Source organism: Castor canadensis, chromosome 12, assembly GCF_047511655.1.
Source record: "Castor canadensis chromosome 12, mCasCan1.hap1v2, whole genome shotgun sequence".
NCBI lineage: Eukaryota > Metazoa > Chordata > Mammalia > Rodentia > Castoridae > Castor > Castor canadensis.
The window spans coordinates 59,176,961-59,200,820 of record NC_133397.1 but is presented as its reverse complement, the minus strand read 5'-3'; the positions used below and the strand labels follow the sequence as shown (position 1 = coordinate 59,200,820).

General features: G+C 37.8%; 1 protein-coding gene across 2 annotated transcripts; it reads left to right on the top strand.

Annotated features, from left to right (window-relative positions):
- The first annotated feature begins 128 nt into the window (after positions 1–128).
- Positions 129–23,325, top strand: Dnaaf10 (dynein axonemal assembly factor 10). 2 transcript variants are annotated; one of them, XM_020175178.2, is made up of 8 exons: positions 129–448; positions 6,206–6,306; positions 8,741–8,871; positions 11,083–11,184; positions 14,225–14,340; positions 15,323–15,457; positions 17,909–18,006; positions 22,141–23,325. In XM_020175178.2, exons 1-8 carry the CDS (start codon positions 266–268, stop codon positions 22,346–22,348), a joined length of 1,074 nt encoding a protein of 357 aa, XP_020030767.2. In that variant the 5' UTR covers positions 129–265; the 3' UTR covers positions 22,349–23,325. The 2 variants fall into 2 exon arrangements, with proteins under 2 accessions (XP_020030767.2, XP_073905968.1); XM_074049867.1 differs by lacking the exon at positions 129–448 and adding an exon at positions 2,756–3,140.
- Positions 23,326–23,860: the final 535 nt, after the last annotated feature.

The window sequence follows — 23,860 nt, the reverse complement described above, 5'->3', positions numbered from 1 at the left end:
TGTGAACTCTCATACGTATACATGAGAACGTCACTGGGTGAAAACCATAGCCAAACGTATGCTGTTGGTGGACAAACATCTTGTGCGATCTCAGCAGCGCATCAGGCATTATCGGAGACAACTAAGTCCAGTTTGCTAGGATGCCGGAGATAGAGTACGGAAAGCGGGAGGGACAAGCTGTCTTTAATGTTTGGAGTCTGGTTTCCAAGTTAGTGTTTTGTCGGGGTCTGGTGTGACGGTTACTGGAGGTGAAATCGGCCGAGCCATGTCGGCCTTCGAGAAACCTCAGATCATCGCCCATATTCAGAAGAGCCTCAACTACACGGTGTTTGACTGTAAGTGGGTGCCCTGCAGCGCTAAGTTTGTTACTATGGGCAACTTCGCGCGGGGCACCGGTGTCATTCAGCTGTACGAGATCCAGCACGGAGACCTGAAGCTGCTTCGGGAGGTGGGTGCCGGCTCGACACGAACCAGCTCCAGGCTCACGACCGCTGTTGCGGGCGAGTGCGTGACCTGGGGTCTGCAATTCTCATTGCCACAGCCTTCTTCCAGCGTCCCCCAAAAGTATAGCTCGAACCGCGCGGTACCGGAGAAACTGATTGTAGGTTGAGAAATGCTTCGAACTTAAAAAACTATTTTCCGAGGCCTGATTCCCATGCGCCTTGCCAGCCTCTTCCTCCTGCCACCGTCGGTGCTGTCCAGCGCGAGGTCTCTGGAAAGTGACGTTAAGATTTCGGGTCAAATTCGAGGACCTTTTAGGTAGTTTGCCGTTGTTTGTAGAGAGGCAGTCAGTATGCCCATATTTAAATGCTTTTTAATGTAAGCAGAGCCAAAGCAGGCACCAGGAGATCTGCCATGTAGCTGCAGGAAACAATCAACACATTCTTTAAACCAAAGTGTCAGTGGAGGGCTTGGAGTTCCCAGTTACGTAAGCAGCATTGTAGCCAAACTCATGGAGTTTATTTCTAGTGGGAGAGATAATTAGTTAAATGATCAAACCAAAGGTGCATAAATGCAAACCGAGATGAGTTCTTTAACACAAAGGAACACATGGTACTATGAGTAAAAACAGATTTAAGGTGAGTAGAAACTAATTAGTCTCCTCTAGGAGTGAAGGACAGCTTTCCAGAGGAAATCCCATGTGTGGAAGCTCAGTGATGGGAGATAGTTAATCTCCTGAAGAAACAAGAGGGCTAAGCAGGAACTAGGTGTTTGCAGGATCTGTAGGACATTTAAAAGACTTGTGCTTTAAAGAAAAATAGGACATCGTTGAAGGGCTTTTAGCAGTGTGTGGCAAGACCGTATTTACAAGCTTTATAAAGATCACTAGTGAAAAAGAGAATACTGATAATATTTTTCATTTTTCTTTTGTTTTTGTTTTTGTTTTTTTTTTTGGGGGGGGAAGGGTTTGGCAGAATTGGGGTTTAAACTACCTCTTGAGCCATGCCCCAAGCCTAAAAAGTTTTTTGAAATGGGAGGGGGTGGTATTGCTTTGTTGCCCTAGCTGGACTTGAATTTGTGATCCTGCTGCCCTAGCCTCCCAAGTAGATGGGATTACAGGTGAGTCCCGCTACACCTGGCTATAACAAATGTTTTTTGTAGATGTTTATGATTTTAAAAAATATCTTGATTTGGGCTGCTGGAAAAAAGATCAGTCATAATCAGGTGTTTAGGGTTTTAGTAGACTACAAGTGCAGGGAAGGTTGAGAACTCCAGGGATTCGGCACTACGGAGAGAGTGAACTTGGAGGAGGTAGGGGTCAGTCTGAGGTAAGGGATGAATACAATTTGGATTTGTTCATCCTACTTTGAACTTCCCTGAGTGCCTGTTTGCTTGTTCAGCTGTTTTTCTCTAGCCAGGCACTCAGAGCTTCTAAACATGGAAACACGGCTTGTTCTTTTCCACTTTCCTCCTGTTCTTCATCACTTAACTCCAAGTCACCTGCTGTGTCTCCAATGACCAACTCATTTGATCTGATGTGTGAAGCCCTTCCTGATCCCCAAAGTAACTTTTCTTTATATTGTATTCCTATAGTACTTATTATCTGTGCTAGAAATACCTTTTTTTGTCTTAGTTTTCTCTAACTAGATTGTAAGCTCCCAGAGAATAAGGACAGTAACTTTCTTTAGTGTGGTTTATAAGGAGCAGCCATTCAATAAATATTCATTATGTATGAATGATATACAATCATTTGTTTGGGAAATGTATGTCTATAAATAGGATATATCTTGGGAGATTTAAATACTGCTTTAGTGATCATTAATCAGCTTGGGCCCAGAGGAACAAGTGGAAAACCTTGAAATAGGAGAAAGAAGCTTAAAAGGGAAGTATTGGGAACAGATGCCAGTTGAAGTTCAACCACAAAGCATCTGTAGACTTTTTTCCTAAGAATTATTTGTATACATTTCAGTAACACACTTAGTCCATTGAGTGAAACAGTGCTCTTTGTCTCCTCTAGAATTTCTGGAGAATTTTAGCAAAATAAAAACTCTATTTGCAAAAGTATTATTTGCTCATAAGAGAGCACTTAGAAAATATAGATGGGGGAAGAGAATGTATCACCCATAATCTCAACACCAGAATAAGTACTTTCATATTTTCATCAGGATCCTTGGGTCTTCTTTTGTTCTACCATGAATTACTGAGAATCTACTCTTTGGAGGTACTGTGCTAAAAAAAGAACCAATAGTATTTGGAAGATGCATCCTTTCTCTTCAAAAGCCTACTGTCTAAAAAGAAGGTAAAACAAATAGAAAAACACATTTAAGAACTGACAGTGAATTTGATCAGGTGGTATGATGGGAAAGAATGTAGGTTCTACGTTCAGTGATTCTCACTTTTTACTGCAAATCACGTGAATATGTTTTGTTGCTGTTGTTTGTTTTGCGCATGCTTTAAAATAGTCATGCTTTTGTCCTGACCCTAGAAATTCTGACGCAAAGGTATTGTGCTACATTTTAGATGAGAGTAAGGCCTGGACATCAGTACTTTTCTTTAACTTCTGCCAGATGATTCTAACGAGTACCTGGGTTGAGAACCATTGAGCCAGATGGATTATTTGTTACAATATTAGGAAACATACTAGATTTGTCATGGTGGAAACCACTGAAGACAGGTTCTCCAAAGCCACAACACTCGAAGTAAGCAGACCAGTCTTTGTTGATGACCCCTTTATCTCGTTACTAAAAGGATAGGTAGGGGATGGAGAGCAGGGCCTCCTTGTACAGCAGTTTCTTGCACCACACAAAGGTGTCTAACCATAGTGTTCTTATCTCTTTTTCCTTTGAGCCTTCCGTGTGTAAGACTTCATCAGCTTACAAAGCACAACTTTTTCCTAATTGGCACAAAGGTACCATATGGACAGGCGTGGCCCTGAGAAATGGAATCATAGTTGTGGATGTTTATACTATACAAATTTGCAATGCACTAATAAAGTTCTGCCTTTTTAGCCCCTGTGCTATTAAATTCACTGTCTGTTAGCATTTGGTTGACTAAACCTTTGAATGTTAATTAAATAGTGCCAGGATGTGGAGGAGGAAATACTGACAAGCTGTACTAGACCCACCCACAGACTGAACAAAAATAGCTCTTGTAAGAATTATTGATCTTGGGCTTCTTTTGTTGTGTTAATGTATCCTTGTAGCAAATAATACCAAAATCTAGATCAAGTAAACTGTCACTGATGGTAATTTTTAATATCATATCACAAAAATTATCACTATACATTTAATTTTTGGTGGGGAATATTTTTCACCAAATCTTGATTTTTTTTTTAAACCAGTTTTCTAACAAGAAATTTTAAATTACAACTGAATTCTGTGCATGTTTTCATTTCTGTAGATGGAATACTTAACAGAATTAGAGAGATAGCCCTTTTGTGTACTATAAAAAATTAGTTTCCAAGGGTTGGCGGAGTGACTCAAGTGAGAGAATGCCTGCTTAGTGTGAGGCCCTGAGATCAACCTCCTGGACCACTAAAAAAAGAAAAAAAAATTAGTTTCAGTAGTGTCCTCTCTTAATTTAATTACTATTCTGAGTTGCACAGAAAACATGCCTGCTTTTAGAAGCCTATCTGCCAGGAGAACTCAGTCCTCTGAGCAAAATGTAGTTCTCACTTCGTGCAAATGACAAGATACTAATATTTTTTTATTTTTAATATCTGTATATTTTGAGCTTGATTGTTGCACATCAGATCATTAGTATCTATAAACCTGTCTTCCATATCAAAAGCAAAAAAAACGAAGGTATGAATGAGTGTAAAGTTATGAATGAGTGTAAAAAAAAAAAAACCTAAAGGACAGAAATCTGAAATTAGGCTTAGTTCATGTCTATACCATTTTGCTCTCCAGTCCACTTCAGGATTGGAATATTTCTTTGGTATTTCTGATGAATTAGTTTACAGAAGGGGCTACATAATAAAATGTTTAATGGATTTACATATAAGCCTAGAGGCAGAATACACCTTTAGTAGAAAGAGCTTGGAGTCATAGCCTGAAAAGTGACCTAAGCCAAGTTACTTCTCATCTTGAAAGTGGTGTTCCAACATTAGTTTGCAGTATGGGAGGTGCTACTAAGGGAAGAGAAGGTCTCTTCAGGAAGAAACATGTAGAGCAGCATCTGATTATGTAGGTTTTTTATGTATGGAAGCTGTTTTCATGATTGCATGTAATACCAAGAAACTGTGTCAGTGCCATGGCACACGAGAACCTGGTGGGAGAAAGGGAGAGCAAGGAAGTGAGCTCCAGCCCAGGGGTCTCTGAGCTGCCCAGCACTGGGCTAAGGGGCCAGGAGATGCACCTTCCTTCTGCAGGTGTTGAGCATAGCCAGGTACTAAGCAAATGTGAGAAGGCCCTGTTCTTAGGGTGCTCACGTACTACAAGGGGACTGCTGTAATACTTGTGGTGTTTCCTAAACAGCACCACAATGTGCAGATTCTCTGCTGCCTAAACACATCTGACAATCGCTTTTTACGAAGGAAAGAAAAGGAACTAGGAACCAGTCTATCACATGATGGGTCCCTTGTCATTGCATAGATTCTAAAAGTGCATCTGCATAATAAACAAAACCTGGAACCCTGAAACGTGTAGGAAAAGGTGCAGAAGGATGGGCATTACTTCTGGAGAGTGTAAAAAGAACTCACTTTTCCCTCCAGTTTTGTTTTGTTTTGTTTGAATTTTTATACAGAATATACATTACTTTTATAAACATTAAGAATTTTAAAGTGGAAACATTGTAAGAGAGTAAATAAGCAAATAGTTTTGCTCTGTTGAGGCTGACAGCAAATAAGAGCATGGTGTGCACCAGGCAGCAGTAGTGACTTCATCTAATTCCAGCTTCAAGGGTCTCCATGGCCCAAGGCAGCAGGAAAAGCCCTAAGACTCTAGGAGGGACTTCAGTGACCCGGGCAGGTGGATTTGGGGTCTGGAGGGACAGGGGGGAAACTGAAAACCATAGGAGGTAAAGGAGACTAATGTAGCATGTGGGCAAATCTGCAAAGTTCTAGGCTTGAGTCTCCTATGATTAGGTGGGTGGTGTACTGGATCGTTTCCAAGGGCCCTTTTTTGTGTGGTGTGGTGGTCTTCACCTGAATAAGCCCATACCTTAATCAGTGCATTGGTGTGACTGTCTTACTGATGTGATAATACACAACACCTAAAACAGCAGCCTGTAAATGAAAGAAATCTGACAAGATTGGTTAATCCATACTAATGGCAATGTCTTAGTACACATGGGTGTCCAAATCTCTATGAACTGAAAAGGTCCCAGAGCAAGTGGTCCATTAGCATCTTCAGTCTTTAGGGTTCTGCAGGGAAAAGTGTTAGAGACACATCTTTGTTCCTGCAGCCATCTGGAAGGAAGACTGTCTTCATCATGTTCGAATTTCTTCTGAGGATCTTAAAAGAATAGCACATTAAATGCTGAAACTTGCATATTTGCAAACCAGTGGAGATGGTAGAGTTATCAGTAGTTGAATGTCTCAGTGAGATAAAAAGAAAAGCAAATTATAACTCTTTTTGACAATTATGTACTTTAAAATTATAGAAAAATGACTAAGGAAAGAACATGACATTTTTATCAGAAAATGTTTTAATTGCCTTTTATAGTATGTATCTTATTAAAACCCCACAGTAGGGCCAAAAATATTGTGGACTATAAATAACTGCATACATAAATATTGTATCCTCTCTTTCTCCCTTCTATCAAGATTGAAAAGTCCAAACCCATTAAGTGTGGAACATTTGGTGCGACATCTTTACAGCAGAGATACCTAGCAACTGGAGACTTTGAAGGAAACCTTCATATATGGTAAGATTATTCAATCAGTGTTCAGACATAGGACATAAGCACTTTCTTATCAAAGAAAGTTATCAATAATAGTTTTATTGCTCTTCCTCTGAAAGAATTTTGATTTAAAAATATTCTTTTCTTGTTCACTATTAACTATGAAAGTATGGGGATTATTTTTAATTATATTTCTAGATTTCATCTTTAAAATCCACTTTACAACACTAACCTATTTTCCTTTAGACATTTCAAGTAATGTTGTCAATGTTGAATTTTCTCACACAGTACTAGTATTTAATGTCCTGTGTCTGGAAATAAAGCTGTAGTCTTCTCTACTTTTAATGATGCAATATATAAAAACATACATGTGTAACATGGAAAATTAGTTCTTATGTGTGCATCTCAGCAAGAGATTTGGCAGAACAATACTCTGATTTTGTGTCTTAATTTTTTACTATAGAACTCCCACTTCACTTCAAGTTTGCTTTTTTAATGCTTTAACATCTAGGCACAACATTTTAGGAATATATCTGTTGAACAAACCAAGCTAAACCTGTTTTGAAAGAACAAAATCACAATTGTGCCAAGTGCTTTTCATTTTTATGTCTTATCGAGAGTTATTTCTTCATATTTTGAGTTGAATGAATTGAAATTCTTCTGTAATTACTTTTCAGGAAAATCTATTATTTTCAGTAGACAGTAATGTTCTAGAAAGAAACCATAGTCCTTATGTCATGTTTTCTAACAAGACCTTTCTTGATTCTAACTTGGAGTATGCTACCTTAAAATTAAAATACTTTGACATATTAGCCTATCTCAGAATCATAATATAAATCAGGATGAAGCTAGCTTAATTTCTCCTTGCTTTAATTGGTCAGTAATTAAATTGTACCACATATTACAGGCTATTTCATATACTTTCACAGAAATTGAGAGAAAGGGTCTGGGTGTGGGGGCTCATACCTGTAACTTCAACTACTTGGAAGATAGAGGAAGGAGGATTGTGGTTTGAGGTCAGCCTAGACAAAAGTTAATGAGACTCTATATCAAAGAACAAGTCAGCTGTACTGTGACACAGCTGTAATCACAGCCACACAGGAGTCAAAAGGTAGGAGGATCACAGTGTGATGCTGGCCTGGGCAAAAAAGCATGAGAACTTATCTGAAAAATAATAAAAGCGAAAAAAGAATGGGGCATGTTTAAAGCAAGTAGTGTTAGAAAGTCTGTAAAAATAGTAAAACAGAGCAGGGTGTGATGTTGCACCCCTGTAATCCTAGCTACTTAGGAGGTTGAGGCAAGAGGATCATAAGTTCGAGGCCAGCTGGGAAACTTAGTGAGGCTCTATCTCAAAATTTAAAAACAAAGTAAAATATAAGAATAGGGTTGAGCGTATAGCTCAGTCGTAGAGTGCTTGTCTACCATGTGTGAAGCCCTGGGTTCAAATCTCCATTACTGCAAAAATAAGTTAACTAAGTAGTAAAATGTAAGTTTTTGAAAAAAGACTTACTAAGAAATGTGCATATAAGCTCCTTAGAGAAGAAAAAGAAGGAGGGCAGTGGAGGGAGGCCGGCAAGGCCCTGTGAGCACAGCCTCGTCCAGTCATCAGCACCCAGCCAGCTAGTGTGCAGCCGACTCAGGCACATGTGGTAATCAGGGCTGTCCTGAGTGCCCTTGTCTCAGCTAATGAATTACAGGACTTCAGCAAGACTAGTTGTAATATTTATTGTGGCCAGCATGAGGAGATACCAAAAAATCTGTCACTAGGTGAAAAATAACACACTATAAAGTAAATGCCAGTCGTTCATCCTTCCAAAGGGTCTGCTGGTCCTGCTGGCGAGGCCAGCTTTGGAAGTGTCCTAACCACGCGACTTATCAGAGCTGTAAACGGGTGGTTATCAGGCTGCCGTGTGCCCCGTTGTCAGCAGGCCCTGACTCATGACACCTAGTGACAGCCTGTGAATCTGCATTTATTAAAAGCACACTGAGATAGATGGTCTTTGAAGAACCCTAAGTAAAGCAGGCCCAGGTTGAATAACGACAGTTCTAGATGGGGGTTTAAAGAACCTAGTGGAGAGGAAAATTTAGAAGTAAATGTATAAATTACCTTTACAACAAAACCTTTATTTTTAAATAAAGATTTAAATATGATCTATATTCTTTTTCTTCTGGGTGGGACTGGGGTTTTGAACTCAGAGCTTTGTGCTTGCAAAGCAGGTACTCCCACCATTTGAGCCATACCTTCACTCCATTTTGCTCTGGTTATTTTGGAAATGGGAGCTCATGAAGTATTTGCCATGACTGGCCTTGAAACTTGATCCTCCCAATCTCAGCCTCCAGGTAGCCAGAATTGCAGGTATAAGCCACTCAGAGCCCAGCTAATATTCTTCAAGTTTAGTGGTAGACTTAAATGTTTGGGACATGTAGTATAAGTAGCATGCTAATATTTTCTGTTTAGGAACTTGGAAGCTCCAGAGTTGCCAGTGTATTCTGTAAAGGGCCACAAAGAAATTATAAACACTATTGACGGCGTAGGTGGACTTGGAATTGGGGAAGGAGCACCTGAAATTGTGACTGGCAGCCGAGATGGTGAGTGAATGTGCTCTAAGTATTTCTAAACAATTTTCATTTGGAAATCTCTGCAACAGTATACACTCTACATGCAAATCATCTTCTGTTGCCTTGACCCTCTAAATTCCACAGTCTTGCTTCTTTGTTCTTAATATACAAGTTTGACTGCACATCCCTCAGACTTCTGGCTATGCTGTTTTAAAACAGAGGAATAGCACTTACTATTTTAGTGTTGAGCTAGTTCAACTACTAATAATGATAGCTTCCTCTGAACCTTGAAGGATTTAAACTGTCTTTACCAGTTTTTTGAGGCAGCTGACGATATAATGTGGGTGGCAGCTTTTCATTTTCTTTTTTTAAAAGGCAGAATTAGTACTTGTGAAATTGTCATATTGACAGCTGGTTGAAAACTGAAGTTCTGTATTCCATCCACTGAGCACTATAAAGAGCTCGAAGGGCACCAGCATGGCTTTTACCCTGTGGTGACCAACAGGGTCTGTCAGTGTCCAGAACTATTCTGAACAGCTGTCATGGACTCAGAGTTTTTGTTGCTTCACAGGGGTTATGTGAGAGATTGATTGTACCTTTGTTGGCTTAAAATAATTATTTTAAGAGAAAAGTGATTGTTTTCTAATAGTTGTACCTTTGTTGGCTTAAAATAATTATTTTAAGAGAAAAGTGATTGTTTTCTAATAGTTATACAAGAGCAGCTGTGTTTGGAAATCAGTTCTTTTAGTAATAAAAGCAATATGGAATATAGAAGGAGAAGTAGCATTGAGTCTGATCACATATAGTCCTTAGGGTTTTTTTTCTTTTTCAGTTTTATGTACAACTTACATATGTCAGTGTGAATATGATTGGGTGTTTTTTTTTCTTTTAATGTTTGTCACATGCAAATGTTGCTGAATTCATAATTGTTATTTTAATTCTTACATAATTTTCTATTGTATAGCTCTACTGCAGTGAATTCAACCATTCCCCTATTGATAAGCATTCAGTGTTCTTTCAGATTTTTTTGTTTATTGTTTAGGAGAGTGACTTAAAATAATGAAGAAATGATTATTACCATGTGTGTAATTCTTTAGGAATAATCATATTTTATGATTCCTAAAATTTATTGCCGAACTTTACCAGGTCCTTGTTTAACCACTGCTGGCGACAGTGATAATGTAGTTTTCCAGCCTAGGCTCTTGGCATTGATTTTCTTTTTCCTCCTAATTTTATAGATTAAACATATTACTCCATTCCAACCTGTGTTAAAGTCTTTTAGTGCTTACTTACTAGTGTTAGCTTTCATTTTATTGTATGAATTGTCTTTTTATGTTCTTCGTTAGTTTAACTATTGTAAATTTACCACAAATCTTACCAATTTTTATAAACACTATACAGTAGGTAATAGTCTCTTATCATATTTGTGGGAAGTGTTTTTCTCCTTATAGGCACCTTTTTAACGACCAGCTTTATCCCTGGAGATAAATTTAATGGGCTAGCTTCCCCTTTCCTCATGTTATTATGCCTTTTAAGAATTTTTTCTTTTCCTATTTTCTCTCAGATACTTGCCTTTCAGTCATTTTATTACATCACTTTCCTTTCTTGTAGGCAGAGACACTACTTACTTTGTAGTCCTATAATATGGATTAACATGAAGGGATTAAAATTAAAATGAGAAGAATTATTTATTAATTTTATTTAACATTTTCCTCTTTACTATTGCTGGAAGGAAGTTAAACATAATAGTACGTGAAATAGTATTTTAAATCTCATATAAAAACATACTTGTAAAAATTGGAGCATTTTCCTTCTATATAAGAAAAAAGTCAATGGAAAACAGTCAAGGGAAAAAATAAAAATTAAAACAGCACTATTTAAAAAAACAATGTTATTATTCTAAATAAATAATACATTAATCGTAGACTCAAAGAAAATAGGCATAGTTTGAATTACATAACATTTATGTTTGCCCTGTCAGTCATAACCTATTGGAAACTTAGGAACGGCTTTTCTGTGACTCTGTTAATTTGGGAATCATGTCAGACAGTAACATGGGTTATATGTTTGATATCAAATACAACTTTCTAACCAACGAGAGGTCAGAAAAATGTGGATATTCTTCACATGTCAAAACATCTATAATAATTACCATCATACACAAGCTATGGGGAAAGGATGCAGAAAGGAAGGGTAATCATTCACTATTGAATTTTGCCAACTCACTTTTATTCGTGACAGGAACTGTGAAGGTGTGGGACCCACGGCAAAAAGATGACCCTGTTGCTAATATGGAACCTGTACAAGGAGAAAACAGGAGAGACTGTTGGACTGTGGCATTTGGTAAATTATTGAAGAGCTCTAGCATTTGAATTCAGACAGCAAAGCACACAGGGCATCAGGAAATCCCAAGTCTCTTAATAGTCAGCTTTGTAGATTAGTTTGACGATTGAAGCCAATATCTTAGTGGCTAATGTCAGCCTCTGGGGCCAGGGTTTGAATCTTCTCAGTGCTACTTATTGTGTGCCTTGGGGCATGTTACCAAACTTCCCTGTTTCTTGGTTGCTTAATTTACAAAATGAAAGTAATAGTAAAATTTACTTGATGGTGTCGTTTTGGGGATTCAGTTAGTTAATGGATATAAAGTGCTTAGAATTGTGCTTAGATTATTAAGTGTTCAGAATATTTGCTATTATGATTATGTGCTTCTGTTTGTTTAATTAGATAATCTTGACCTAGCTTAGAGCCAAATGACATTAATGGGACTAAGCAGTCTCAAATGCAAATGATAACCTAACAAGTCTTACATTAAATTTTAGAGTGTGCTTCTAAAAATAGTTATGCCGTCTTAAAATTATTTCTTATAAATTTGATAGCTCTGTATTCCTTTATTAACATACTTATAATGAATGTTGATTTTGTAGAAGTAACTGATCCTTGACCATGGCTTTCTTACCAAGCACCAAAATTAAATTAAGTTTTGCTGCTAAAGGACATGGGCCATATTTAGTTAATTTCTGTTATGGTTGGTTGTTCGTTCGTTTGTTTGTTTGGAGACAGGGTCTTGCTTTGTGGCCCAGGCTGGCCTTGAGCTTTCAATCCTCCTGCCTCAACCTCCTGAATAGCTGGGATACAGGCATGCACCATTACACCTTGCTCTATATTTAGTTTTAAGCCTCTATTTTCATTTGCTTTTACTTAGTATAATCCTATTCAGATAACAGGAATGAAATGCGAACTGTTCATGATGCAGTTTCCAAATTGGACTGTTTACTTATTTATTTGTTTTGAGGTACTGGGGGGGTTGAACCCAGGGCCTCAGGCATGCTAACCAAGCACTCTACTAGTAATCTTCATTCCCAGTTCTTTTTAAAAGTTTTTAAATTTTGAGACAGGTTCTTGCTAAGTTGCTAGGTCTGGTCTGGAACTTATAATCTTCTGGCCTCAGCTCTCAAGTAGCTGGGATTGTAGGCGTGTACTACCATGTCCAGGTTGGACTGTTATTTAGTTAGAGAAGAGTTTATGTCTCCAACTTCTATAATTGGAGAATTACTCTGTGTTTGTATGTTATGAGCAATAATTTAAATTTTATATATATATGTATTTGGAGTAGAAATATCAGGATCAGTATTTAGAATGATTATTTTGAAATTAATATCATAATTACAATTAGTTATCTTTGGATTAATGGAAGGCTTTTTATCACTGATCTCTGGGATATAAGGGCAATTTGACAAACACAACATTAAATTTTAAAAATTATCTGTTAATTTGAGATTTTTTTTTTTTTTGAGACAAGGTCTCATTATGGTGCCCAGACTTGCCTCAAACTCCAGGACTCAAGCAGTCCTCCTGCCTCAGCCTTCAAAGTAGCTGCAACTACAGGTGTGAACCACTCACTGTGCCTGGCTTGAGTTTCTTTTTGTGAATGCCAAGGATATACAAAGCACTGTGGGCATGCAAAGGTGAATCCAGCTCATAGTTTAGCCTCAAGATGTTTATAGTTTAATAAAGAGGACATGGCATCCACATTAATTACAGAATAAGATTGGAGTAATAAAAAGTCCCAAAAGGTGTAGATAGCTTTAGAAGGAATCCAGAAGGAGAGATAGCTGGGGAGAAAGAACATTTGAGCTCATACCAAAGATTGATAGGATTTCTACCACTGAAATTGGGAGGATATTTCAATCATAGGGAATACCTTGAAAGTGCCCAAAGAAGTATCTAGACAGGAGTGGTGGTGGGAGTACCTTTGAGATGGCTCTGGATCTCTGCCAGAAGTGTTGGATGTTCTAGAGGTACTGATTGAGCCTCTGGAGGTTTTTGCATGGATAAGATGTGATCAGAGCTTTAAACAAATTAACTGGTAATGTGTAGTGGGGAGGGATAAGTGGAGAGGTCAGTTTAGGATGTCACAAGTTTAAGCTGCTGGTGTGCCATGTAGGTGGATCCCGTAGTACAAATGCAAGGCTAGAATTTATGAGAAGGAGGAAGTTGGAGGCAGGAAAGAATTGGGATAAGATATCCAGCTAGCCTAGCACAGAGATGGGCCTCTCTGCACACTTTCCTCAGCAAAAGGTACTCAGGAAAACAATCCTAGATCTAAGCCCTGTGAGTTTGAACTTCACGTACGATCATCATCCATACTACTAAAAATATGTCACAACAGCCAAGTGCCTGTAATCCTAGATAATTGGCAGGCAGAAGTCAAGAGAGTCATGGTTTTAAGCCAGACTGGGCATATAGTTTGTGAGACCCTATCTCAAAAATACCCAACACAAAACAGGGCTTTGTGTTTCTGCCTGAGTAGTAGGGATTACAGGTGTGAATCACCTCAAGTGGTAGAGTGTCTGCGTAGCACTCATGTGGCCCAGAGTTCAAACCCCAGTGATACCAAATATATATGTGTGTGTGTGTATGTGTGTGTGTCACAACATACTCCACCTCATTGTAGATTCCCTTGCAAAGGTAAAATAACATCAGCACAATATTTTTCAAAATAAGTAAGTTTCAAAGTAGTTTCTATTTGCACTCAAATACAGTGACTGCCACGAAAAGAAACAGAAGCAGAGCTGTGCTAGATTTGAGCTGTAGTTGGTCTGTAGTCTTTGCAGACATTGTATAGATACAGCATTTTCTTTCCATTTAGAATAAAGAAAACAGTACCCCTAAAGTATACAATTTCAATGAATGAGCTTTGTTTAAAAAAATTAAATACCAAATTAATAATTTTGACATCCTGTCAGAATTGATAAAATGTAATTCTACCCAATGTGATTTTTAAAATGAGATTTGGCATAAGTCATATGTAGTTTCATAACTTTGTTAGTATTCTTCAAATTAACCTTTATGCAAACCTGAAATGTTCAATTTTGATTTCCAGGTAATGCTTACAATCAAGAGGAACGTGTTGTCTGTGCTGGTTATGACAATGGAGATATCAAACTGTTTGATCTCAGAAATATGTCATTGCGGTGGGAGACAAATATAAAAAATGGGGTAATGGGCATTCTGATGCCATTTTAGTTTCTCTGAGTGTTTTTGTACTCTTCGAACCACTACAAAGTTTCAAAAGCACATCTATTACTCATCTCAGCCAACCCACTACTAACGGTTCCTTTTTTTTTTTTTCTCTTCAGTACCAGGGATTAAATTCAGAGTTTCTTGCTTGCTAAGCAAGCACTCTACTCCAGTCCTTTTGCCTTTAGTTTGTTTTTCAGATAGGGCCTCATGCTTTTGCCTCGGTGGACTTCTGTCTGTGATCCTCCTACATTTACCTCCCAGGTAGCTGGGATGACAGGAGTGGGGCACTGCACCCAGCTTGTTTTTGATATGGGGTCTGGATAACTTTTGACCAGGTTAGCCTCAAACTGTGATCCTTCTGTTTCTGCCTGAGTAGTAGGGATTACAGGTGTGAATCACCATTCTCGGCCTACCAATGGTTAATGACCTTTGGTTTTTGACGCCCCCTTGAGAATCCCATGATCACCATGCTTCCTTTCTTGAGAAAGTGATGCATGGTTTATGCAATGTCAGGGGAATCAGTGGACCCTGTGGACCATGCAGTGTGAAATCAAATTGAGCAAGTAAGAGGCCTCTTCTCTGCTTGAAGTTGTAACAACTCCTCCACATACCTTTGGGTTTTGGGTTCCTGAGTTGAGCACGTTTAATAAAGAACATGCTGTCTCCTGTTTTCTGAAGGCAGCCTTGACTTAGCTGTGTTGAATAATGTAAAAAAGTAACTTTTGACTTTCCAGATGTGTTCACTGTATATGGGAGCCCAAGACAGTTTTGTTGATCATAATAACAGAATAGTTTTTTACAGTAAAAGTACTTAAGGTGTTGATTCAAAAGAAACAATGATAGTAAAAGTACTGTCACTTGATCTTACTATTTTTAAATCTGTTTGCCTAGTTTAAAGGAGCCTTTTGATGAGTCTATAATGCTGAGCTGGTCAGTAATAAATGTTCTCCGCTTTCAGGTATGTAGCTTGGAGTTTGACAGAAAAGACATAAGCATGAATAAGTTAGTCGCTACCTCTCTGGAAGGGAAATTCCATGTCTTTGATATGAGGACACAGCATCCAACCAAAGGTTTTGCCTCTGTTTCAGAAAAGGTAAATATGAGGGAAATGTCTTTCTTTGTCTATGAAGAGGAATGATAACTTGTTTTAGATTAATAAGTAGAATTAGTCACAGGGTTCCTCCCATCTTTATGTGGAGGGAGCTATTTTTGTTAGTCTTGTGAGATCTTGACAAATTTTTTGTGCAAAGAGTACTTTCCCAAAGTTTATCAGTTTAGACTTCTTGCTTATAATGACATGGATCTTAGTTAGCTAGGAATCTTATTTTGTAGTTTAGGAACAATCACAAGAAACCTTGCTGATGTTAAGAAATTAAACAACAAAACCCTGCCTAGTATTTTCTAGCAAATACATAATATTTTTATTAGTCCCTAATTGTATACTTTTCAAAATATATCAATGTGTACCCACTACGTCATCTCATCACAGTTTATTTTATATTCTAGTTGACTACAATAGGTGAAACTATTTAAAGTGCTCATTACTGTGATTAGTACATGGTAGGTGTTCAAAAATGGTTTATTTATTTATACTTTCCTTTATACTTGAGATAGTTTAGTGGCAAACATGGTGTTAAAACATTAGAAAAACATATGAGGAGAACAGAATGAAGGGAAAACACTGGATTAAAAAAAAAAAGATCATGTCTGGAGTGAAGGGCTGATAAAACTTATGTTGAAACATCCTCCCATTTACAAGACATGGGCAGACAGCGTGACTGTGAGCTTCCTTGAGCATCAAAAAGAAGATTAATCACAGATTGGTATTCCACGGGTTGCTCAGGAAATAATACTTCATTTCTTTGCTCCTTTTCCCTCTGCTTTGGATTCTGTAGGATTTCTTAAACATTCCTATTTTGTGTCAACCTGTGATTACAGTAGTATTATGTACTGCTGGATGAACTAAATTTTTAACCAGGTAGCTACAAATTATAATATTGCTATACCTGTGTTATTTCAGAATATGTTAAGTATCTATCAATGATACACAGCACTTTACCAAATTGTTCTATATATAATTTGCAACACAATTCTCATTAACTGAATATTCATATCGTCTCAATTTTTTGTGTCATGTTTAGTTAATCCAGTAGTTGCTAAATCTGTCAAATAAATGACTGATACATTTTTAGAGGTCACTTCTACCTCTTACTTTTTGTATTTTTCTCAACTTCCAGAAGAAAAAGAGAAGTTTGAACTACAAGAAAAAATAAGTTTCAGCACCTTGAACCTAATCACCTAGGGGCTCACATAAAGTGTGTATTTTGAGATACGTGTTTTTACCTGCTAATGGCAGTTTGTCAAAAGACTATTAAAGTCAGATGTGAGGATTAATTGCTCACTAAAATGATAAGAGTCTGAGTGTGGCTGAGATTCAGCTTCACCGCTTCTACCAAGCAGTTGTCCTTGTAGTTTTGCTCAGGTCCCCCACAGAGAGCACAGTTCTGCTAGGATGGATTCACTGGCTGCTGATGAGGTGCTGACAGTTAACCTTCTTCTGGGTGCCTTTTTGGTTTTTATTGACAAATGAAACAGGGTCTTGCTATGTAGCCCAGGTTGGTCTTGAACTTGTGATCCTCAGCCTCCCAAATGCTGAAATTACAAGAGTGTACCATCACACCCCACTTCAGTTGTCCTTTTTTTTTCTTTTCATGTGGTACTGACAATTGAACTCAGGACCTTACACTTGCTAGGTTGCACTCTACCACTTGAGTCACACTCCGACTCCCTTTTGCTCTTTTAGTTTGTTTTTGAGAAAGGGTCTTGTGCTAATTTGTAGGAGCTAGCCTTGAACCACAATCCTCCTGCCTTCACCTCTGTAGTATCTGGAACCATAGGTGTACACCACCATACCCATCCTCCATTGCCATTTTTTAATCTTTTGTTTAATGTGACTAAAAAAGTCCTTGGCTTATTGTGACCATAAACACTGTCTATAAACCATCATGAAGTCCTTATCTGAAGACTAGACCAGTCAAATGGCAATAAACTGAGATAAGGTTCTCAGAGTTGTAAGTTAAAACCCCGTCTATAAATGGGAACTCTGTACTTTCCACTGAGTTTTTCTTGAATCTAAAACTGCTCTAAAAACTAAAGTGTATTTAAAAAAAAAATTCTATGCTTTTTTTTCCTTCTTTTTTTGAAAGAAGTATTATGTTTTATTATTTGAGGTGTTTTCCCCCTGAGAATGAACTTGGGATATTTGAATGTATAAAATCTATTCTCATAATTTATGTGGTAATATAAACTTAAGTGGACTTTTGACCTAAAATCTTTTTTTTTAATCAGTAGAACTTTGTTTCATAAAACAAAGTGGTGGGCTCTTGTAAATTTCAGTTGCCATCATAAAGGGATGTGTCAGAAAATAACCTTAGTTCCTTTCTGAACAGCTGAAGGTATGGTAGTAAAAATTCTTTGTTCACAAGGTTTCTCTTCTAGGATGCCATGTAGCATATAAACCACATTTGTCTCTTGTCCTGTCTAGGCTCATAAATCGACTGTATGGCAGGTCCGACACCTACCACAGAACAGAGAGCTCTTTCTGACAGCTGGAGGTGCTGGAAGCCTTCACCTCTGGAAGTAGTAAGTCTCTACTCCTTTTTAAGTTAGTTGTGGTATAAAGTAGAATCAGACTGAAATTTTTTGTCATTTTCCTCCTTTGACTTAGTTCATATTGGTATGATTTTAAACATTCATGGTATTACATAACTGTTGTTTTCTAGGCATTTATTAGCCTTATTTTGAGACACTAAATGTATTTGTGAGTGTAGTTGTGCTTCTATGTATCAGAACAGCTTAGGAACAGTTTTTTTGTTGATGATTTTTACAGATTTGAAATTGTAGTTTTCGCTAGTTTTTTCTAACTATGAAAAATTTGACCCAAGACTCTTGTCAAATGTGATCTTCTAGTCCTTAGAAGGCAGAAAAAGGATTGGAATTCTAAGATTTAGACTCTAATAATTACATTGCCTAAATTCAGATGACCAAAAACAGAGCCCAAAACTGTGATTGGTTTCTGTGCTGGCTATTTTTGCATAACTGTGACCAAACACCTGGCAGAACAGTTTAAGGGAGGAATTATTTTGACTCCCAGTTTCAGATGACTCAATCCATGGTCACTTTTCCCATATACTTGCAGACATCATGGCAGTGGCAGAGGAGTGGTATTCACCTCATGGCAGACAGGAAGCAGAGAGGGGAAGGGACCTGGGACAGGTATAACCTTCAAAGGCACACCTCCAGTGACCTACTTCCTCTGACTAGGCTCTACCTCATAAAGTTTCCAGAACCTTCCAAAATATGGTCACCAGCTAAGGACCAAGTATTTAACAAATGACCCTGTGGGGGACATTTCATCTGCATACCTTGGCTGGCCAAGTTACAGTGAGAGCTGTCGCCATGCTATATACTCTGTGGATCTCAAGGAGCCTAAGATGGTAGATCCCAGGTCAGCTGCCCATTTAAAATGTCACATACGAATTGGGAGTCAGTGGCATTTCTGAATTCTTTATCAGCTAAGTAACATATACTTGGAAGGAGAAGAACTCTTTCTCCTGACATCACTCAGAAAAACACACACACAGCCCTTAATTGAAGGATATTTCAAAACTAAAGTTTGATTATTAATGTAAGACGTAAAATGCCACCTTCAATATGTTTGGGACTTTCACATTTACATACGCCTTCTCTATTTATTAGAGCTGGATTAACCCCTTTTAGAAGCTGGAAGGGGTTCAAAAAAACAGGGCTGTAACTGGAAACTGCTTGTTAAAATATTTAAGGGACTAACTGACAAAATAAAATCGACATGGTTTCTGTGACAAGCCTGGGAAGTTTTAGCTGCTCTGGGAGAATGCTGGAGCAATAGATCGACAGATTATTTGGAAATCTCACCTTTCCTAGCACTTGTGCCTGCCCATTGATCTTCCCTGATTCTCCTAGCCAGGAGGGCTCTGCCAGACCTGCAGCTAAGCCTTGCAGTGGCTTGTCCGTATTTCACTTGGTGACCAAACTCTTCAGGCTGCTTACTTGAAGAACCAATACCAATTTTCTTTGTAGTCCACACCTAGACACATTTGCAGCTAGATTTTTTTTTTTTTTTAACCATAGTGGATGTAATGATTTCAGTAAAGTTGGGTCTGTATGCAACTAGAAATTTGAAGTTTATCTCAAAGTGAACCTAAATCCTTACCAGACTAGATGTCTAATCTTCACATTGGTTGGAGCTTTGCTGCTAAGTAATGTACCAGTAAAGAGAATTGAGTCTGTTTGAGTAAAATGATATTTAGCTTGATTTCCATTTGCCACTCTGTCGTGATAGTAATTCAATTAAATTATAAATATTTATTGAGCACTTATCCAAGAGTTCCTAGAGAAACTCATCTAGTTATTCAGAATTTATTTTTTTGAATGAATGATCCCCAACATGTTGGGTTTTTTGGTGTATATTTGAAATACTTACATATATACTTTTAAAACTTTAATAGATAATATGGAAGGTTTAGAAGAAATCTTTATGTTGTCATTTAAATACTAAATAACTTCAGTCTTTGTCAAGAGACACGTGAAAAAGTCTGCATTAATCTGTTTATTTAAATCTGAATGTTTTATTTCTTTTAATTAAAATAATTTGTAGCCAGGCATGCTGGTAGCTAACACCTATACCTAGCTACTTGGGAGGCTGAGATTGGGAGCATCAAGGCTCGAGACCAGCCTAGACAAAAAAAAAAAAAAAAAAATTGTGAGACCCCCATCTCAACAGAAAAATGCTGGGCAAGGTAGTGCATGCCTATCATCCCAGCTATGGAGGGAAGCATAAATAGGAAGAATGCTGTCTAGGCCAGCCCAGGGAAAAAGCAAGACCCTATTTCCAAAATAGCCAGAGCAGAAAAGACTGGAAAGTGACTCAAGCAGTAGAGTGCTGAAGCCCTAAGTTCAAACTCCAGCACTACCAAAACAATGGTAATAACGATGCTGCTACTGATGAATGTAGGGTCTGAGAGGAAGAGAGAATGTGTTTTCTCCCTGTGGCTTATTCTACCATCTCTGCTCTGTTATTTGCTTTGTACCTCTTGAACTTTTGGTCCATTTTAGTGCTTACAAAGAAAAGGTGGTGTCATACTTGATACCTGCCAGACTTGGCCTTCTGAGGAGGCACACCCCTGTATTTTCTAGAACACATCTCCACAGGAGAAAGATAGTTCTTTCTCCCCCCTTTCAAATCCTATACCAAGTACTATTAAGTTGTTAACCTTTGGCTCTTCCTAGTTTACAAGTTTATATTTTCAGCTGAAAAAAAAGACCAAGTGTCCTCAGAATTGCTTTTTCCTTTTTCTGAAGCAGTGATGTTTAGGTGTAAGTCTCTCCCCAGTAGCACCTTCCCATAGAAGTGGTACATGAACAATCCTTATGCTGGACCTGTATGATGGAGCTGTGGTGTTAGTCCTCTGTCCCAGGGTGTTTAGATGAGGTTCTGTGAGTGTTACTTAGAGCTTTTGCCCTCACACATGCCATTGCCCATGAGGACCAGTGATCAATATAGAAAAGAATTACATTAAAAGATTATCGAGAACACCAAATCAGTATATTAAAGAATGTTAGGTCAACCTAGAACTTTCATATTAAAAGAGAGATACAGGAAAATGCTGAACAGAGATGATGTTGAAGAGTTTTTAGCACAGGTATCCTTTTTGACATCCCATTGGAGCAGGTTATTTGGCAGTTAGGCATAGGGCCATTTTGTAGCCCAGACTTACTCAGTGTGAAGACAGTGTTAGCTGGAGGTGTTTGTTAGATTCTTGGGCATGCCACCATCTACTGAAGATAGATTTGAAAGGGGGATGAAGAGTAGTAGGCTGAGGACAAGACGCAGAGTGACATCATGAAAGCCCAGAGATCGTGTCAAGTAAAAGCAGTATTTAAATGAGTCAAATGCTTAAAAAGAAGTTAACTGAAAAAAAAAAAAATGTTTCTTGGCCATGTGTGGTAATATGGACCTTCTATGAAGTAGGGACAAAAAGCCTTATCTGAAAGACTGAGAAAAGTAGGACAGACACTGAATTTGTTATAAGAAAGAAAAAGTTAAAGACTTCATTTTGCTTTGTTTGTAAAAGATGTGTATATATTTGTGCTGAGTGAGAAAGCCAGTGGGAAGGGGACTGATTTTTATGGAAAGGAAGAAAAGTATTGGAAATGCATCTCATTATTTTATTGTCATATTTCTGTTCCTTGTTACCTGTTAAGTATTTCCCATTTTTCCTAGCACAGTTTTATTTGCAATTTTTTCCTTTATGGCAAGAAAAATACAATGCTCAATGAATTCTCCCCCCACTTTTGGTATGGCTATATTAGGATTATACTTATGTATAAGTATACATACATATACATATATATACTTGTGTATTGAGATTATATAAAAAAGATTAATGTCTTTTGCAGTGTTGTTATTGTAGATTAATAGAAAAAACCATTAAAATTTTTTATTTAAAATTAAATTCTAGCATAAGTGTAAAAAAGTAACTCTATTTATGGAATAAGGACGATGTTGAAATACCATCTCTTTACTTGCACACACCTCACCATCGTAAAGATTCTTTAAGCATCTGTTAGTTCCAGCAATCAACTGGAAATAAAAATGGAGTCATTGAAGTTCATGCATAAAAATATAACGCAAATGCTGAGGCTTGCCTCCTCTTACCACTGCGATCTTGCTTTCAGTGAATACCCTATTCAGCGGTCAAAGAAAGATTCTGAGGGAGTAGAGATGGGAGTCGCGGGTTCTGTCAGCCTTCTGCAGAATGTGACGTTGTCGACCCAGCCCATTTCAAGTTTGGACTGGAGTCCAGACAAAAGAGGGCTCTGCATCTGTAGTTCATTTGACCAGATGGTGAGAGTGCTGATTATTACAAAACTCCAGTCAATTTGACGTGAAGAGTTTGGACTCGACAATTTCCGGAGGGACACGCATGAAGCTTAAACGGTGTTCTAGGGTCTTCCAGCCCTCATTGAACAGTTGGATTTGGCTGATGAGTGAAGGCCCAAGACACCAACCTCCCCGCCAGCTTCCAGCCTCTCCCTGGTACATTCAGGTAAATTCGGTGACCTGGCTGCACAGCGGCTGCTTCTGTGCTTGGGGGCACCACGTCTCTAGGACCAGTTCTGTTCCTCTCTTCCATTTCTAATACAAAGTCAGGAGCCGGTGCAGTGATATATACCTGTAGTTCCAGCTACTCAGGAGCCTGAAGCCTAAGAATTGCTTGAGCCCAGGAGTTTGAGACCAGTCTAGGCAACATGCTGAGAGGCTGTCTAAAAAAATTGTCTTTGAATTAAATTTTTAAAATTAAAATTAAAACTGAAAAACCAAAGTTGATAGTTGTTGATATTTTAACATATTTTAAATTTGTTCTTCATCTCCAAAGTTACATATTATAGCTTTACACTGTGTTGGATTTTAGTGTTTACAGTTTTATGATAGGAATCACTTATTTCTTTTAAAATAGTTTGCCTTGGAAAAACTGTGAATTAACCGTTGTAAATACATCTTGAGGGATTTCAGTATCAGTAAATTTCTCTACAGAATTTTTTATAAAGTACCAACGTGGCACTGTCAGACTGGAATGAATGAAAAACATAACTATTTTCAGCAGTAGAACTCATAAAATGAAAAACTAGATTTACAAAGATCTCTTTTAAATACAGGATTTAAAATACAGGAGTTGAATTAGTGAGACTTGGTTGTTGACTGTGGCAAGTGACAATGATGTGTTGAAGATTATGGTGATTTTGTAGACTTTATTTTTTTGTCAATCCTTTTAAATATATTTTATAAATAAACTTCTGTTTTTGAAGTCTGGGAAACTGATTGTATTAACAGTGGTAATAAAGTCAACACCATCAATTCTTTTTTGCTTTATGAATGTTTGATAAGTAGCTCCGAGCTCAGTTTGTCTCTTTGCTGTTCCTCACACTGTTAGCTCAGCCTTTAGGTATTAACTCTAGCACTTTCATTGAGCCTACTCTCCCCATCCCCATGGAAGAGGACATAGCCACCTGAATCACTCCTAAGATGTGCACTGTATAAAATTCATGTCACTTCAGGGGTTAATGGACTAGAAAGTTCAGAAAATTAACTTTTAGCTCCCCAAATGTCTTACAGAGCAATGCTGTGAGCATACTTATGAAGGTAAAAGTTAAATTGAACTTTAAAAAGCCTATTCCTGCTGATTTCATTCCCAATATTCAAAGAAAAAAATGGAAAATTTGCAAAACTCTCCTAGAACACTCGTGTTTGGTAGTATAATTATGTTTAAGTCAAGCACAATAAATACATGCATTTCATTAACTCTAAGGTGTTGTAGACTGTAGAATTATCTTACACCACTGGGTAAGAAAAATGCCACAATGAAACTGTGACACAATGCTTTCTTATCACTTACTG

Coding starts and splice junctions, on each gene's coding strand:
- Dnaaf10 (XM_020175178.2), top strand. CDS start 266: ATGTCGGCCTTCGAGAAACCTCAGATCATCGCCCATATTCAGAAGAGC. Junction 11,185..14,224: donor CTGTTGGACTGTGGCATTTG/GTAAATTATTGA, acceptor TTTGATTTCCAG/GTAATGCTTACAATCAAGAG. Junction 14,341..15,322: donor AGACAAATATAAAAAATGGG/GTAATGGGCATT, acceptor CTCCGCTTTCAG/GTATGTAGCTTGGAGTTTGA.